The 17,509-nt window shown below is 37.3% G+C and overlaps 1 protein-coding gene across 1 annotated transcript in view; it reads right to left on the bottom strand.

Moving 5' to 3' along the window:
• The window catches only part of ARHGAP15 (Rho GTPase activating protein 15), a 324,795-nt gene that overhangs the window by 273,031 nt on the left and 34,255 nt on the right, over positions 1–17,509 (bottom strand). Inside the window, exons 3-4 of the mRNA XM_080346977.1 lie at positions 5,827–5,901; positions 1,914–1,975 (exon numbers count right to left, since the gene is read on the bottom strand). Coding sequence (XP_080203103.1) covers positions 1,914–1,975; positions 5,827–5,901 — 137 coding nt within the window. The remainder of the gene's footprint in view (positions 1–1,913; positions 1,976–5,826; positions 5,902–17,509) is intronic.

Below are 17,509 nucleotides of genomic sequence, written 5' to 3'. Positions count from 1 at the left end.
AGAGACTATAAGAATTATAAAAGCTTTGTGAATGCAACTGAATTCCACTGTATGATCTGCAAGAATTTTCCCCTTAAATTTAAATCCTGTAGTCCTTTTATTCCACAGTTGTTTCACTTAAAAAGTGACATTTTACAATCAAAGCTTCATTACTTTTGTGACCTAAAGAAAAAAGGTATATAAACTAGACACCATTTTTATCCAATTGTTCATAAAGCCATCCATCAGATTTTAAGGAAAAAAAGCTTTCAAGTGTGTTAGTCTCTGTACAGATGGACACACATCGTATTTCACAGGATACATGCAGTGACCTAAGGTTTTTTTTCAAGCTCTTTAGAAAAGCCAGTTCACAGTATTCTAATTTTTGCTGCGTGACACCAACATTATTCAAGAAATCACTTCTAGTTGATGAAGTTTAGGTAAGTGAAAGGAGGAGTCAGACAAACTGTATGCAGAGCAGATGAATCCCTACTACCCATCTTCTCGCTGTATAAAGAGCCATAAATATCAGCATGCAGAGAAGACCCAGCTAGAATTAGAAAGGATATTGCATGTATTTGTTTATACAGCTACACTATTAAAGTCATAGTTGACGGTCACTGCCCAAAGTCCCTGCGAGGCACGACCCGACTCGGGGGGCTGCAAAAGGAGCCCCGGGCGCTGCGGCTGCATTTGCATTCTGTCAAACGAACACCTGATGGCAGCACGTTATAGCTACAGCGGTGCTCACGTTCTCTGAGGCTATAGAAAAATATGAGGCTGTTCAGGGCTATTTTTAAAAAATCCAAGTGGCCGAGCTACGCTGCCTCCTCCCTGCGCCCACGCCGAGCCGGCGTGCAACACCAAGCCATGGAGATGCTTCCTGAAAGAGCCCCCGATGTGCTGGGAAGATGAAATTCCCTCCTCATCTGGGCTTGTTCACAGAGGATGCCCAGCATATGCATGCTTTGCAGAAACTTCTGTCTGTGCTCAAACTGGGAAATAGATTATTACTGGTTTTCAATATCTTTTCCCAAAATACGGTACCCAGATGTAGCAGGGTCGGCCAAGCGTTGACAATGTACAAGATGAGGGGTAATGGGTACAATTTACTCTTGGAGGATTCCGATTGGACACTAGAGGGAAAATTTTCACAATGAGAACAATCAGTTGTTGGAATAATCTCCCCAGGGAAGTGGTGGATTCCCCAACATTGGACACTTCTAAGATTCAGCTGGACAGGGTGTTGGGCCATCTCGTCTAGACTGTGCTTTTGCCAAGAAAGGTTGGACCAGATGATAGTCCCTTCCAAACTGGTATTCTACGATTCTTGCTTCAATTGAAAGGCTGGACTAAGTGAGCTACAATAGGCCTTTTTAGGATCCTCATGGTTTAGCACTATGTAGGTACAAGAACTTACTACTCTTGGCTCCTTTCTCCAGGCAGAACATGTAATAATTCACATTACATACTCATTGGTAACACACAGTGCTGGTCACATCACTGTTGCTCCTTTACAGGCATCTAAATACAGCAAACCAGAGCAAATCCTTCCATAAAAAGGCAGCATTAATATTCCCATTATTTTCAACAGACTATTAGGTGTGTGCTGACCACTTTGGATAACCTTGTCTTGGAATCCCTTTGACTTCACCTCGTGATGAGTCCCTGTCTCTCATCTTTGACTCCTCAAGCGCACACTCAGCACCTAAAATTTGCCCACTGGAAAATATATTATTGATTTTCTAGTGCCTTAAGGTTGTCCTTAATAAGCGTATAATATATATAATATAGAGGCTAACATTGACACATGATCATTGCATGCAATGAGCCCATCGTTATCTGCTGTCACTTGGTTTCTGGGACTGTAATCACAATCATCATCAACTCTGAATTCTGCAACTGATAAGCTCTGTAACATTCATATGCAATACCTTAATTTCTTGCCACCATCTGCTATTTTAGCTTTTAGAAGATAGCCTTCTTTCTCCACTACCTACAAAAAAGAAGAAAAATATGTCATAACCATATCATTTATTTAGATTAATGAATCAAAATAGTACATGCATAAGACTGTGCATCTAACTAATCTAGTGTGGGAGCATTTTATCACTAATTCTCAGTTTAGTCACCCTTTTTCCCTTGATACAGTCAGTTCTTTTGAAAATCTGCAAGCAACATTTAAAGTCTACTAGTACACAGAATTAACCTCAAAAAACCCCAATAATATTCTATTCATTGATTTGGAAGAAATTTATTGTAATAAAAACAAGGATTCTAGCTATAAGTAAAGAATTATTTGAAATTACCTTGGCACAATTAACTTGCAGTGTATATTTCATTTTTTGATTTGTAGGAATACACATTTCATTAATAGCTATGAGGGACACACCATACTTCTGCATAAAAGACACTTATTTCTTGTTTTCTAAAGAGTTTAGGGTAACCAGTGTCAAAGAAACATGAAATATTTCTAGAACAGGAAAAGTTACACAAGTGCCACACTTTACTTTGAGTTGGAACTAAATAAAAGTTCATACAAGATCCTAAAAAGGTATTGTGGTTTTAAGTGGTGCTGCCCTTTGAATGAGCTCTGGCATTGAGGTGCTCAACCAGCCCTCAGAAGGTCCCACTTCACTGGAGCGTGTGCATCCACATGCAGGGAGAACCCATCTTCAAGTTTCCAGCTGAAGTAAATGATCTCATAATATGGTGCAGAAAACCAAGTTGAGCGGTTCTGTCAACACTTAACATACAGTCTCAAACTAGAATTATAAACAAGGGGAAGCACAGCCCTGTTGTGCATTTTCCAACCCACACCTTCCGCTATTGCCTAGACAAAGCGACATGTGATATTAGCAACCTGATATCACCTTCATGGATCCCATCCTCTGCTATTGCTATTATTGAAAATTGGACCCTTTTTAGTCACGTCAAAACTTGCTAAGGACTCTGTTGGTGCGCACAAGGCTGTGAAACCTGGTTTATGGTACCAAAATTGTGCTTGAGGTTTGAGATATCAGATACAAGTCCTAGGTTTGCTCTTTTATTTACATTTCTCCCTCTTAATGTGTGCTCCTCTGCATCTCTGAACACACTTTTCTTAAGCTAGAGGCCCTTGTAGACAATTGATTCTATATGATCTTCTGAACATCCCTTGTGAAGCTGTGATATGTGATTTGGGATAGTTTTTGGGTTTTGGTAGTTCTGTGGTTTTTTTGCTTTGTTTCTTTTGGGTTTTCGGCTATGTAAATTTATATTTAAAAATAAAACAACAACAACAAAACTAAACAAAGCACAAACAAAAAAACCCCACCAAGATGGATGCTCTTCAGCCAAACCCATTGACCTCCTATCTCATAAGATCTCATTAGCTAAGAATGTCCAAAGTGTTTCACTAATAGGAAAAGAAGGAAAATTGTGATTCAGGGTGTGTCTGTTTTTCCTTGCAAACGTTACTGAGTCAGTGTCTGACTGGGACATTAGCAGCTCCACATGGTCTTCATAGCAAATTGTGTCACAAGGAGATTTTGTAACAATTTCAAGAGAATTTTTCTGTATGTACAGCAAATAAATAGAAATAAAACATGTTTTAACATGCAACATAAGGATTTTTAAATCAAGCAGGGCTGTTATGTCAATTATACAAAATATCATATTAATAACGTAATATGTTTTACTGTTTCCATAGATTTTGTCTGTTGCTGGTATACAGCACATAATCAAATATACTCTGTGTATATAGCTGTTTGTACCTATGAGGAGGTCTGTAGATCTGCGGACAATGATTTAGATGACATTCTCAAATGGGTACATGAGGATTAGTGTGTGCATTTTCTATCATTTGGACTTATTTCATGCAAATTCCTGTCATGCATATCATTGCCATAGAAAACCCAGAGAGAAAGTATGTAGGGATTATTGTGCGGAGCCATGTCACTATTTATCTAGTGATGGATGGGTGAATTATTAGAGCTAAAATAAGAGTTAATCCACATCTCCACCTACTTTTTTTTTTTTCCTCCTCTCTCTTTTTTAAAAATCAAAATTGTTTTACTTCTTTCAATATTTTTCTTTGTCTTCTAACCCTTCATTTTTGTAGCATAAAACTTCTGGGGCTTGGCCAGGGCCAGAGATGCCAAATAACATATGAGAAAGGTTATTCTTTTTAATATTTCTACCCATCTGGAAACAGAAATTGGGAGGAGCATTGGCTAACCATTCAAGCTGTTGATTGCTTCTCTGAATCGGACCCAAAATCTCATGCTTTCAAAGTTTACCAGCCACTCATCTCAAACTGTTATTTCAGCCAATCCAAAACTAAAGGCAAATGTGATTTTCAACATCAGATCTGAATCACCTCTATTGTCACATTTTGGGAAGTTAAAAATTGGATGTGCTTCCAGAGGAAAATGTTGCTGCTTAGTCTATTTTTCCCTTATAATTATCTTGATCTAGAATATCAAATCCACTAACAAATGCTGGGAATCTAAAATATCCTGGTTTAAATTACATAGCTCAAATCCTCCATTTGTTTTAAATTAAACAGCTCAAAATTAAACACCTAAAAAGTACAAGATCTTCCCAGTGCTAAGCAAAATAACTTTCATATATAGTGTTTTAATTGAATTAGTACAGGTGCTGTTTAAAAAAAAATAATCAGCATGGCCTTCATTAATTGATAATACGCAGTTTTCACTGTAATTGGTATAAAGGGCATTTATGGAATTACAAAACAAATTTATCACAAAGACAAATGAAAAGATTTCTAGGGTGACCCCAATATTTTTATAACATCTGTTGGGGGGGCTGCATTCCCCATGTTTAACATCTGTTAACATCCCCTTTTCTGTCCTATTTGTTTTGAAGAAAGTACTTGCAAGACAGCTCAGGATGAGCTTACAGTATGTCTGCAAATGGGTGATATTAGATTAAAAAGAATACCAAATATATCCTAATGATATGCTCTGTTGTTCCTGTCTCAATAAATATCATCATTTGTTGTTAAGCTGCTGCCCTTCCTGCACCTTTCCAACATACAGAAGGTTGAGAAAATGACCCAAAACTCCCTGAAGAATTAGCAGAGAAATAAGAAAATTAAATTATTGTGAGGTTTTTTTGTTTGATTGATTCGTTGTTTTTTTGTCTGGTTTTTTAATTTGTTTTTTTCAGAAGAATATTAAAAATGAGAGTATGTATGTGTAAATATTTGAGTTTTTAAACAATAATTTAAAAACACTTATGACCTAACAGTATGTAAAACCATAAGGAAAAGTAATTATCACTATATCACATATAGGTCCTATAATTTTCTTAATTAGAAGAATTCAAGGCTTCTGAACCTACCTAATTCTAAAAAGTTTGTGTAGGTAAAAGTACCACTAACACCAACATTTCTTTGATGAATCTGTATTTACATACTCATTTTCTTTTAAGAGAAAAACTTCTGTACTTCTCATTCCCCTTAGATTGCTTTAATATCAAGGAAAACTTTGGTAAATATTGTGATCACTTTTACTTATAAAAATTTATGTTAATATTAAAAACACCTTAATACAGGCAAGCACAGGAGAAAGACATGGTCACATTCATTTGTACCAAGTATTAATACTGATGAAACATCAGTCTAATATGACTAAATTAACAGCAAGTCAAGCTATATAAATTGCTTTGTATCTTCTAAAATTGTTATTTTTATTGATTAATCGAAGTCTCTCAAATACCTTAACATCCTCAGGCATCCAAAGCCTCATGTATTTATTCTTTAGTAAAGCATGTGTAACATTTATATTATGAACATATAGAATAACAAGAGTGATTCATCAGTTCTATAGAGCAATTTCTTACCGTGTGGTCCTGTGTACTAATGATGTCTGCAAGTGTTAAGTTATGTTGGGAATGATTTCTTCTATGACGATTTACCTAAAAAAACCAAAATTAATTACTGGATACGTGCAGCACATATTTCATGTAGTTTTGGAAACCTGTTTTTTTTCAGTCCTGCATTTCTGTGAAAACTGGTGTTCCTCTGAGCCTTGTGTTTATGAAATGTACAAAAAATCTACCAAAGTCTCAATATCTCTGGTATAAACATGTTTTCTTTGTGATGTCACATTGGCAGATTTACCTAAAAATTCACCAGTTGATAATAATAATTTAGAAGTATTATTCTTTCATCAGGAATCTAAAAAATTGCTTAACTGGTTAGGTGCTCTTAAACCCATTTTACAGAAATGGCAAAGATGCTAACTATAACCTCAAGGCCACAAAGCAAGTCAACGAAGAAACTAGAATATAATTGGGAACAACAGCATAATGTATCTGGTACGTTTAAACTAGTTTAAAGATTATTTCTAAACTCCCCACGACTGGAAGGCTACAGCAATACTGGACTCTGATTCAACAACTGGTCCCAAGTACTGAGACTTTGATTTCCTCCACTTCCATCTTTCCAGAAAGAAGGCACTATAACCATCTGTGACTTCACTCCAGAAATTTATTAGATTGTATCATACCAGCTATTATTAAGACTAAATAAAACCACGAGTCAAGGGTTTGCAGAGCTCAACAGAGCTTTACTTCCATACAAATCTACAACAAAGGTCACCAAAAAGTGTGTGTGTATATTAAAACCTTTTACTCTTTAAATTCAACAACAATAACAATATAATTAGGAGTTGGGATCTTGTAAAATTCAGTTATTATCTCCTCTTTTAACTGAAGCCAAAAAGCAAACAAAAAAAATATAGTCTCAACCAGCTTCCACTGTATTCATCATAATGCATTCTCTTTTTCCCTATTAAAGCAGCGTTAACCGAAAGTCATAATGTATTCTGTTTATATTTAAGTGTCTGAATATAGAAAATGTTCTTAATTAATCCAGAGGGCTGTGCTCAAAAAACAGTTAAACATATTATGATCTCATATTTTTTCTCCACACATTGCTTTCATGTTTATTTGTAAGCACTAACATTTTTAAGCCTTGAAATCTATATCCTAGACATTGCTCTGCTCTCCTAGTCAGAGCTAATGAGCTTAATGAATTACCAGTTCTAAATTTAATACAAACATTTCAAAGAAAGAGATAAAACATCCTTCACAATTCAAAAGTTTCTCTGACCTATTTATGAAGAATATCACTTAACAATTTCATTAAGGGTGAGTAACAGCTGGTGACATGGCTGTGTCCTAAAGTGTTTTTCTCTCTTAATATTCTGCATCTTAAGCAATCGAGCTTTCATAAGAAATACTTTAGTTAGTGGCAGTCCCTCCTTTGGGGAGAAAAAAAATGTCAGACCACATTTTCTGTATTTTGCAATCTTGTTTTCAGGAGTGTCATGTTCCTGTTTCATTAGCATGTAGGGTAAACAAGAATGATTTGCTGATGCTATTGAGAGAACTTCTAAGATTACAGTCTTTCTATTTAGATTTTGGATGGAACTTAATATTAATGCAGTCAGAGGCATGTATATACATTCAAAATAAATTAATTCAATTTATCTTTTTCTTTATCTTTACTGTTCAACAACTCTGAAGGTTCTATAGTGCTCAAGACATATAACTAAACTATTCAGGTCTAGGTCATAGAAAGTCTTTCTTACCCAGATCCCCCATTCTAATTATTCCTTAAGATACAGCAGAGCATATTGCCCAGCGATGCTTTCGAAAATATATCCTTCACTCATTCAAATTAAATAACAAGACATACCACTACTCCACAGTATCTATTTTAACATGCAGCTGCTCCCTCCAGGAATCCTACATGTCTGTTGGGGGCCCTATATGCAACTTTGTGAAGTGCAGAGCACAGATCGGAGCTTTTGGGCTGGGCTTTGGTTCAGCGATCAGAGCATTAGCAAAAGAAATCTGCAGGTTGGACACATGCAAAAAGTAATAGATCAGGAGCATTAAATCCATCCACAGCAAAATGAAGAAAGCAGATAGTAAAAAGTACTGTTTTAGTAGTATCAGCAAATTATTAGTGGTAGTATAATAAAGAGACAATAGTAAAATTTCCAGGAAATATGAAAGGAGAAGGAAAAAAAGTCCAGTTATAAATGATATTATATGCTTTTAAAAACTATTTCTGCTTTGCATACAGCAAAGATTAAAGAAAAGTGCACATGTACAAGGAGAAAAATAAATCTCTTTCTTGATTATTTAATGCAACACTTTTGTTACAAACGTTTCTTTTATTCTCACCATATAAGAGAAAAATTACATTACTTTGTCGTCCATAGATGAACAATCTCAAGCAAGAAAGTCCTGAAGCCCTAAAGTCTGAATCTAGTAACAGAAATACAACCAAAATACACAGCTATGTAAGCCAAGATCAAGCTCTTCTGGAAAAACACCCCAAATATTTGTCTTGCAAATGGAATTATTGAAAACTTCAACAAAGTTTTGACTCATTTCTACCAGCCTGTAGGTTTAGGAATGGAACTTTTAAAAAACTGAATCAAAACAGTTTCAAAAATATTCAGCAACAACCGAGGCAACAGATTTTTTTAAACTGATTTTATAACATTTCAGTAGGTATTATACGAATTTGGTCTTCAATATATCTTGCAAATACTGCTGAACAATTTAGTGACATAACTTCCTTTACTTTATATTCAGTTCAGTGTTGAAGTGTTCTTAGCTGGAGAACCTGGGTCACAGTCGTCAATATACTGATGTTTTGATGCACTCTCAATCTTCACTGGTGCACAACAATATTTGAAGGGAAGTGTAGGCTCAATTATGTTCATTCTTTCGATCTGTTTTTAATAAATAGACCCTTAAGGAGATGTTTTGAGATTATTTTTTTTTTCCTCCATCACTCCATTCAATTACCTAAATAAACTGAAGAAAAACCTAAATAACATCTGTCACAATCCCTCTACCTCACCTCCCAGGGTATGATGAAAGGCAGAGATTTACAGGAGAAATTCGTGAGATTCCTTTTTGGAAAGGCAGCTTATCAGCAGTTTTCTGATTTGATGAACATTCTTCAGTCAGCAACAATGTCACCTGCAGCATTAAAAATCCACTCTGTGAGCGCTTGCAAGTCTGTGGGCAAGTCTGGTTTTGTTAAATTCAGCATCAGCAGCTCCCGCTTCCCTTAGCTAAAGGGTATCCATCTCCTACCAGAGTTATTCCAGCATCTAAGCACTAATCCATCATCATCCTTCCTACAAAGGCAAAGCCTCCATTACATATGCCTGGTATCCCGGTACGAAGGGACAACCATCTGACAACTGCTATTTTAACATCGGTGAAGTAAAATACAATAACCTAATGTTTAATTTCATTTCTTTCTGTGTTCCCATTTGTTTTTTAAATTCTCTCTCTTTTTTGAGGGAATTCATCATGACTCATTGCTACTCTCTTTAAATAATATGATGTTGATTTAAAAAGAGACTTGGAGAACTGATTTGGATTTTATTTCCCATTACAAGCATATTTCTGACCTAATTCATCTAGTCAATGAGAAGCAGCATGCTGCTTTTTGATTTCAACCAAACCTAACAAAAGCAACCAGCATTTCTCAAAAGGCCCAGACAGGCTGCTCTAATACAAAATACAGATAGTGGTTTCCAAAAATTATCAGATAAGTTGTTGACCACAGATTATTTATTCACAAATGTCACCTATGAGAAACCTGGGAAAACCATAGTTGCTGGAACAAGCAGCATCTGGTGCAGCAGAGCTCTGCTTTGGATCGGAAACCCTAGGATGACATCTACCTGCTGTTTTCTCCATCAGTCACTGCACTGCTCCACCAAGAAGGTCCTCATGGAGCTTTTGCTGGATTTCTACCAAAAGATGTCACCAGCGTCATGGCTTAACCTTTCATTTTATGGGTCTAGTTATTGTTTTGTTTCATGCCAACCACACTGCAATCACGTATCTGGAGATTGCTCTATGAACACCCAAAAAAAAAGAGAGAAAGCCCCAACTGTTGAGAGCTTCCTCCTGCATGTTCCTCTGCTCTGGACCCGATCCAGCAAACCACTCTCCAATAGGCTTAAGTGTTGTTCTGGACCAGGGCCAGAACACTCCATTCTTTATAGGATCGAACTTACTGGTGTCAGCTTGAAAGTTTTCAACAAAAGCACAAACTAGTCACCTAAACTTTTGTGAAGAATCATTCCCTCAATAGAGAAGGAGGGGTGATAACTGAGTTTAGTCATGTCTGTGGTCATCTCATTCCCAGTCACTCCCATACCAAGGTGACAGTTCATAATTTTTTGGATAGACTAACTTAGCAAAAATATATTGTAGCATTTCTTAATGGCTCCATCCCTTGAAAGACAGCTAGGTGACAGCAAGAGAAGGGAAAACCCTGTGAACTTTCACTCACTGCTATGCTCAAAGTGATTTGTTTTGTTTTAAAGATCCAGTCTTGGGCAGTATGGCAAGTCCTTTATTATCTACAGAAATTATTTGGAAATAGCTCTGCTATGATAGGGTTTCTCTCTTTCTGTGAAAGGCACTGAGAAAATCCCAAGGGGCTCCCCACTCAGAGACGCTTCCATGTCATCCTCAGGTAATGGAGGCTGTCAAGAAACAGCAGGAGCAACCCCCTTCCCCCTTGACTTGCTGCTGCAGATGCTCTTGGTGCTCTGGAGCTCAGCACAAGACCCTGTTCAGCCCTGGAGTAAGCTCCTGTGTCCCACTGAGCTCCATGTCCACAGCTGTGCCCACCGGTGCTCCTGGCTTCTTGCTCTGGAGCCCTTCTAACACCATCCTCCAGAAGGTTATGTTAGAACCACATGGTTTGTTGGGTCTTTTTTTGGTCTGTTTGCTTGCCTTTTTTTTTTTATCCCCCCCTTGCTTGCTGCAAATAGATTTCTTCAGAAGAAAAGGTAATGGAGACTACAAAGCTGTATAATACAACATTAGCTCTCTTTACTTTCTTTTTTTCTTTTTTCTAATGCTTGCACGGAAGAGAGAGAGGCACAAAGTGCAGTTTCAGTCCTGCCCCCACCAGCCATCATTTGCTCCTCACCCTCCCTCCCCATCCCTAGAAAACTCATTACTACGCAGGTGACCAAACGCTTTGCTCGGGAATAGGAACTCGTACGGATGGAGCTTTTGTGCACTGGCTACAGACCAGATAATCTCTCTATGCATCATTTAATAAGAAAACCACTTCACAGTCCTTACAGGCTTGAGTTTGTTACATGCGACATACTCCCAGCAGAATCTGCAGACTGAAGTCAGTAGGGAGGAGGGGGGAAAAAAAAAAGCAGGATTGTGTTGCATTTCCCCTGTGTGTGCATTTCCCCTTTGAGCACACTGCCCTCTATATTCAGTTCAGATCTCCAGAGCCTGTGAAAATAATGATAATGGTTTTGCTTCCCTTGACCTCTTGGTCCCTTATAAATCAGAATCCTATAGACCTTTCCCACAGTGCGAGGGTCCTCCTTCGTGTCGGAGCCTGTGAAGGTAGGGGTTTGATATCAAGGCAATTTAATCACGTGGGCGTTCTCCCTGGCTTCAGAAGTTGCTGCAGACAAGCACTGCAGCACTTTTACTGTAGAAGTACCTCGATTTATTTCGGCACTTCGTTCATTAAATAAAGGCAAAATAATTATTCAGATTCTAGTTTAAATTTCAGCCTGTGTTAAGACTAACTGATTCTCTGCGATTAGAGAATAAATAATCATGAGTTTGATCACAAAGCATGGTTTGTTTGAAACTACTTTATCTTTTTCCCAAAATTGTTGGAGAAGCGCTCCAAATCTGGACTATCCAGTTTGGACCAATATTTTAACTCCAAGGACAGGCCTACATCAGGCACTAGGTACTTTGCTACACTAACAGCTTGATCTTTCCTAGGAGCAGATTTCCCCTAGAGTAGGAGCCCCTTTTTTCCTCTCTAGTTACTCAAATGGACTTTGAAATTTGTCCAGCTGACCCTTGCATTGAGGGAGTCCCAGCTGATGTGTTTGGCTTCGTTTTTAGCCTTTTCAGGAGTAGGAGATTTGCCAAAACCATATGTGGAAGAGGAAACAGCCACAAAAAGGTTCTTACCACTAATAAAAGTTCAAGGAATCTTAAGGCTGTCCTAAATTTCACTGCGGGTCGCTCAAATTCATGTACCTGTAGATTGAACTATCACAAAGGGATCAACAGCTGCACTGCCCCTAATCCTCAGGATTCCCAACTGGAAATCAAACTGGAACCTGGTCTCAAAGCTTCAATATGCTTTAATTGTATTAAATACAATACTCACTGATTCAAGAAAAGAACATTTCAAGTGAGGCTTTTTGTATATATTTGTACTAGATTTTTCTGTTGTAGCCTGTAATGTGTAACAAAATACAGCAATGTGCACACTGTGACAGCATTCATCTAGCTATACATAAAAATATATATTATGAAATAAAATATTTTGATAAGTTTTCTATTCAGATTTTCTATTCATAATGCAGTTGTTAACTTTGGTTCGCTATGATATCAGCATATATTAATCTTAACTACTGCAGGTGCTTTGGTACAATTACAGATGAGTAATGCACAATTGATATAGAAAATAAGGAATAAAAACAGTAGGAACAAAAATGCAGTAGAAATCAGTATTCCAGGGTTCTTTGCCTCTGACATCTATGTCTGCAAAAATGTGTTCTTTGATGTTATGTCTATAAAAGGTAAAAATCAATGTTAATACAAACAGAGAGTAATGATAGATTATCTTTTCATGTCCCCTTTGGATCTTAGAAAAATAAAGACAATAAATGTGAGAACTCAGCTATGGCAGCAAACTGTGTCAGCAACTCTGACCTGCAGTTGTACCCCAGAATAAGATTCTTAAGGTGAGGGGAAGAAAAAAACCAAACAAACAAAAATACAACCATTAAAACTTAGTAAGTAAATGTGCAGAAAAATCCAAAAGAATTGCCTTTACAAAATCACATGCAGTACATACACTACAATCAAAATGCACTCAAAAGCTCAGCCTCCCTTGAAAGGATTGTCTTAACAGAAAGAGCATAATGAACATTGATGTCAGACTCCTGCAAGTCATCAGTTAATGTATACCATATAAATACCCTTGTATAAATTATTATTAATATCCCTAGACAAATGCTCAGTCCTCTCTAGTGGACTGTACGTTAGCGCATCTCTTTATCCTGCCTACCTAATTCTTTCTCTCAGATTTAAACAAGCCAAAAACTCACCTTATGCTACTGCAGAAGCAATTTTTATTTTTGAAGGTTAATCCAACTCAGCAGGATTTAGGGATGGCACTTTTGCTTGGTCGTAGGCATGTTGGCTCAGGCCAGACAGCTGTTTGGACATTCTCCACTGGGAATCTTGCCCTCAACACCCACAGTTGATGCACATACATGGTCTACTGGCTGCCTACTTCCATGCCCATCTGTTCAGATGGCATGGTGCCCACTCACAAGTTCGCTGGATCCTTGCCCTTAGTGTGTAGATGCCAGGCAATGATGGGCTTAGATGGGCAGCCTGCAAAATACTGAAAGTGATCATTTTTTTTTTTTCCTGTAGGAAGTCCTTCCTCTGCGATAGCACTGAAGCATGGACACCACATGCTACCCTACACTTAATAACACCTGTGGACATATATGTGCCAGAAACACAAAGTGGAGGGGGGAATATACCGGGGAAAAAAATACAAAATGGAATGAGACAAGGAAATTGCAAGGATTCTTGTGTAAGAATATGCTCTTCCCTGTCAATGGCAGTGGGGAGACACTCGGGCTGACTGAAAATAAACTGGCTCAAGCATCAGAGCATCCTTCCCATGGACACACGAATCAGAGAACCGCCCAGTTCATACTGCTTCCCAGGCTTCTGGTACCTGACTTAGCCTACCTTGGGCACCACACGTCACTCAGTGGCCATAGTGAATGAAAATCGAAGGCAGATCATACAGAAACCAGTGCAAACCAAATCTAGACCTGTCTAAAGTTGTTTACCTTCAATGCATATTCCTTATAGACCGTACTGCAGTAAATATTTCATGGTAAACAATGGCACCAGTAGATAGCAAAAATGTCATTTTAACAAAGATCCATTTTAACTTGTGTCATTGCTCTTTGAAATAATGACAAAACCCTTCTTGGTAACAAGGTATTATTTTTATAGAAATTAGTAGAGAAGAATAGCTTCTCTATTTTTATTTTCTTTTTTTAAGTCCAAAATCCAAGCTAATTACAGATATTTTGGGGAAAAGTAGCAATGTTAAAACTAAAATATAATTTTCTTCCCAAATTTAGTTTGAGTAAAAGCAAATCAACATATAAAATAATAATCTTATTACTTCAAACAATAAACTACTTAAAAATTAATAATTTGTTCACCACTCCAAAATAATATCTTTTATTAAAATTTCAAGTGATGTTATTGTGTATATAAATTGCATGGTATTTTTATAAACCATTCATAATTCTTCATACAGGAGCTGCTAGAAAAGTGATATACTATAGTTTCTACTATTTGATTAGATGATCAAAACTTTTAAAAGAAGGAAGAAGAAAAACAACAAGATCTCTGCAGTAGAGAATATTTCCAACAGAGTCTTCCAGGACTTCCTGCCAACACTGGCGAACAAACTATCAAACTTGCAAACACTCATGGAAAATTAATAAAATGAGTTGCAAATACCTATGAAACATTCACAAAATTGCTTAAGTGCACCCCGATAGTGCTCTAACAATTACGGACACTTGCTAGCAGGCTGAAAAGAGATATAAAAGCTACAGAGCGGCTGGATCTGCAGCCTGGCTTGGGGCTCTCATTGAGTCAGCAGCAGAAGCCTGTGCTGGAAGGTACATTTAAGCTGTGCCTAACTTAGTGTTTACTCTGGGGTGACTGGATTTGAGAGCGCGGTCCCTACCCTAGAGAATTGTTTGCTGCACAGAGACATCAGTCTTGTCTTTGAGCATGCTCAGCCGAATCAGTCATGTGTGACGACTTGATCTGTTTTGGTCTGGACATATTGTCAGATCTTTGTGTCCAAGTTCCACAGGAGCAGTGCCGAAAAGGTCCTGGCTCCAGAATGAAATTAGATTTATAAGGAACACAAGCCAAAAAATGTCAAAAAAAAATATCAAAGAACCTGAATAAAAATCTACTTTGCTCTGATTTCTAAGCTTAGCTCAGCTTCTTTAATCTGAAGTGGAAAAACCACTAAGACACCATCCTTTCTAACTTTTAGCTTGCTGATTCCAGGCAACAGAGGTAAAACTCTGGCTTTTCCAATGGAAAGTCCTTTGTTTTTGTCAGTAGAGGAATTTTCACAAAGTACATTTTTAATGTGATTCTAACACAGGTCACGGCTGACAGCCACAGAGCTAAATCTTATTAAAAACTATTCAGAGACCAAAATTAGAGGCTGTAATACAGAACCACTTGGATACCTGTCAGATTGATAATATCTAGATGGCCATCTAACTTGCCACCTGCTCTCCCTTCCCTTTGCACTAATAACACAAGTAAGCTCATGAATGATTTTTTTTTTCCCCAGCCTTGTTGGCTCCTATTAGTCTCCCATATCATCACAACTTGCAACATCTAAAATACAATTCAGTATTGCTTATTAGCATTGTTCAAAGGAGCAAAGTACATACGCAGCAGAAGAAAGAACCAAGCAAAGTTTTCAAACAGATTTTCCCTGCTGCCATTATAAACACTAACATGAAAGAAATAAAGCAATCAAGATCCTAACTGATGTACTTCAAGTAGCTTTTTAAGCAAATGGGTGATTTTGCAAAGGTCAATTAGCAGGACGATTCCTTCCTATTCTATTTAACATCATGATATTCAGCCAGGAAAAAATGAAAATATTTAGAGGCATAAATATTCTTCACTTTTCCTTTGAGATTTCTCAGTTTTGTTTTTGATCACAATCTTGCAACAAACCAGGTAGGACAGCAGTGACTGCTAATACTGTTACCCAGCTCTGGGATTCTTCACTTGCTATTTGCCTTTATCTCACACAAAATTAGTATCCTAGCACTATTACCAAAACCTGCTGAAACAGTAAAAGTACTAAAATGTAAAAGGTTAGGGTTTATTTGGGATCTTTTAAATACCAAAATTAGTTCTTCAAATTTCTATTGAGTTTCAGAGTTCTTGATTTTATTCTTTGTCACACAGGTTAATATTGGGAGGAAAAAAAAAAAAAAGTATCATCCATTTGCATCTTGGCAAAGAACTATGATTGCAAAATATTGTTGACTGCATTGCTTAAGCATTATTTAATTATTTGCCCTTTATAGACAAAGAAACATTTCAAATAACACAATACTCTCTTGTGCTCACCCCACAAACTGGTCCATGAGCTGAAGATAACACGTAGGAGAGGGAAGTGTGTATTTCTGATTCAAGCACACTGAATCTCTCCTCTTTACTTTTGTGGCATTACATTGACAGCAAACCATGTAACATTATTACAGCAGATAAAGAACAAAAATAAATGGAATTATCCTGTTTGAAACTTCTGAAGCATCTAGACAGACTGGAAATTGCCTCTGATTTTATTTTCCTCATTCTGTTCTGATAGAGAAGTCATCTACCTTACATACAAAACAAAACCCTCAACGAAAGAAAATGGGAATCATCCTCTGCCATCCAAAATGCAGGAAGGGTATAAAGGCAGTACTTATTCTGGACACACTGCCAGAAAAGTCATCAAACTTATTAAAAAAATGTGTACATTTCAGCACATATATACCATGCTACACATACTTATATACCAAACCATCAGCAAAGTCATGAAGACACAGAAGAGGGAAAAAGGATTTATCACTTATGTGCTGGGTGTCTCCCTTTTTCATCCCTGGTCCGATGAAGGCTTTCAGACAGCACCTGCCACTGGATCTCTTTGCTTCTCTACTCCTTGACATGGGCAAGGAATCAAGATGGCACTGGCTATAGAAATGTTTATATAAATATTTTATCCAAACTACACTGGACTTAGCCTAGGAAATTTCTGTTTGATATCTCCCTGGAAGGGATCCATCTCTTCTTTGAAGACATGAAAAAATGATGAATTTACCAATCCCCTTGATAGTTTCCCACTAGCCTTTGCAAAATGTACTGTAACTCTCATTTTATTTTGGGGCGGTTCCAAGTTCCAGGCGTTTCATCTCATGGTGCCTTTTTCTGCTATCTTGAAGAACTGTTTGGTGCCCAGTGTTGTCCCTTAATATAGGTAAGTAGGGAATCAATTGCCTTTCAATTTCTTTCAGATAATTGAAACATGCTGAGGACTGTAAGTCCCTCAGTGGCAAGATAATTTTCTTAACCTCCAATGCCTTTTTTTTTGCCTCTTTGTGTAATTTTCATTTTTTTTAGTATCGCTAGCTTCCTTTTCCTCAGTGCCACTGACAGAAATGAATGTTTGCTGTCTCACTTCGTTATCACACACAAGGGTCAGCTCAAACTCTCAGACACCAACACACTCATAGGAGCTGTGTTTTGCAGTAAAAATCTCAGAATTGCAGTTCCTAGTTCTGGGAACAGCACGGCCTGTGTTTCCCATATGTACATATATTTGGATAAATTAAAA

Source organism: Nesoenas mayeri (genome assembly GCF_963082525.1).
Source record: "Nesoenas mayeri genome assembly, chromosome: 6".
Lineage (NCBI taxonomy): Eukaryota > Metazoa > Chordata > Aves > Columbiformes > Columbidae > Nesoenas > Nesoenas mayeri.
This window is presented reverse-complemented; position numbering and strand designations above follow the sequence as displayed.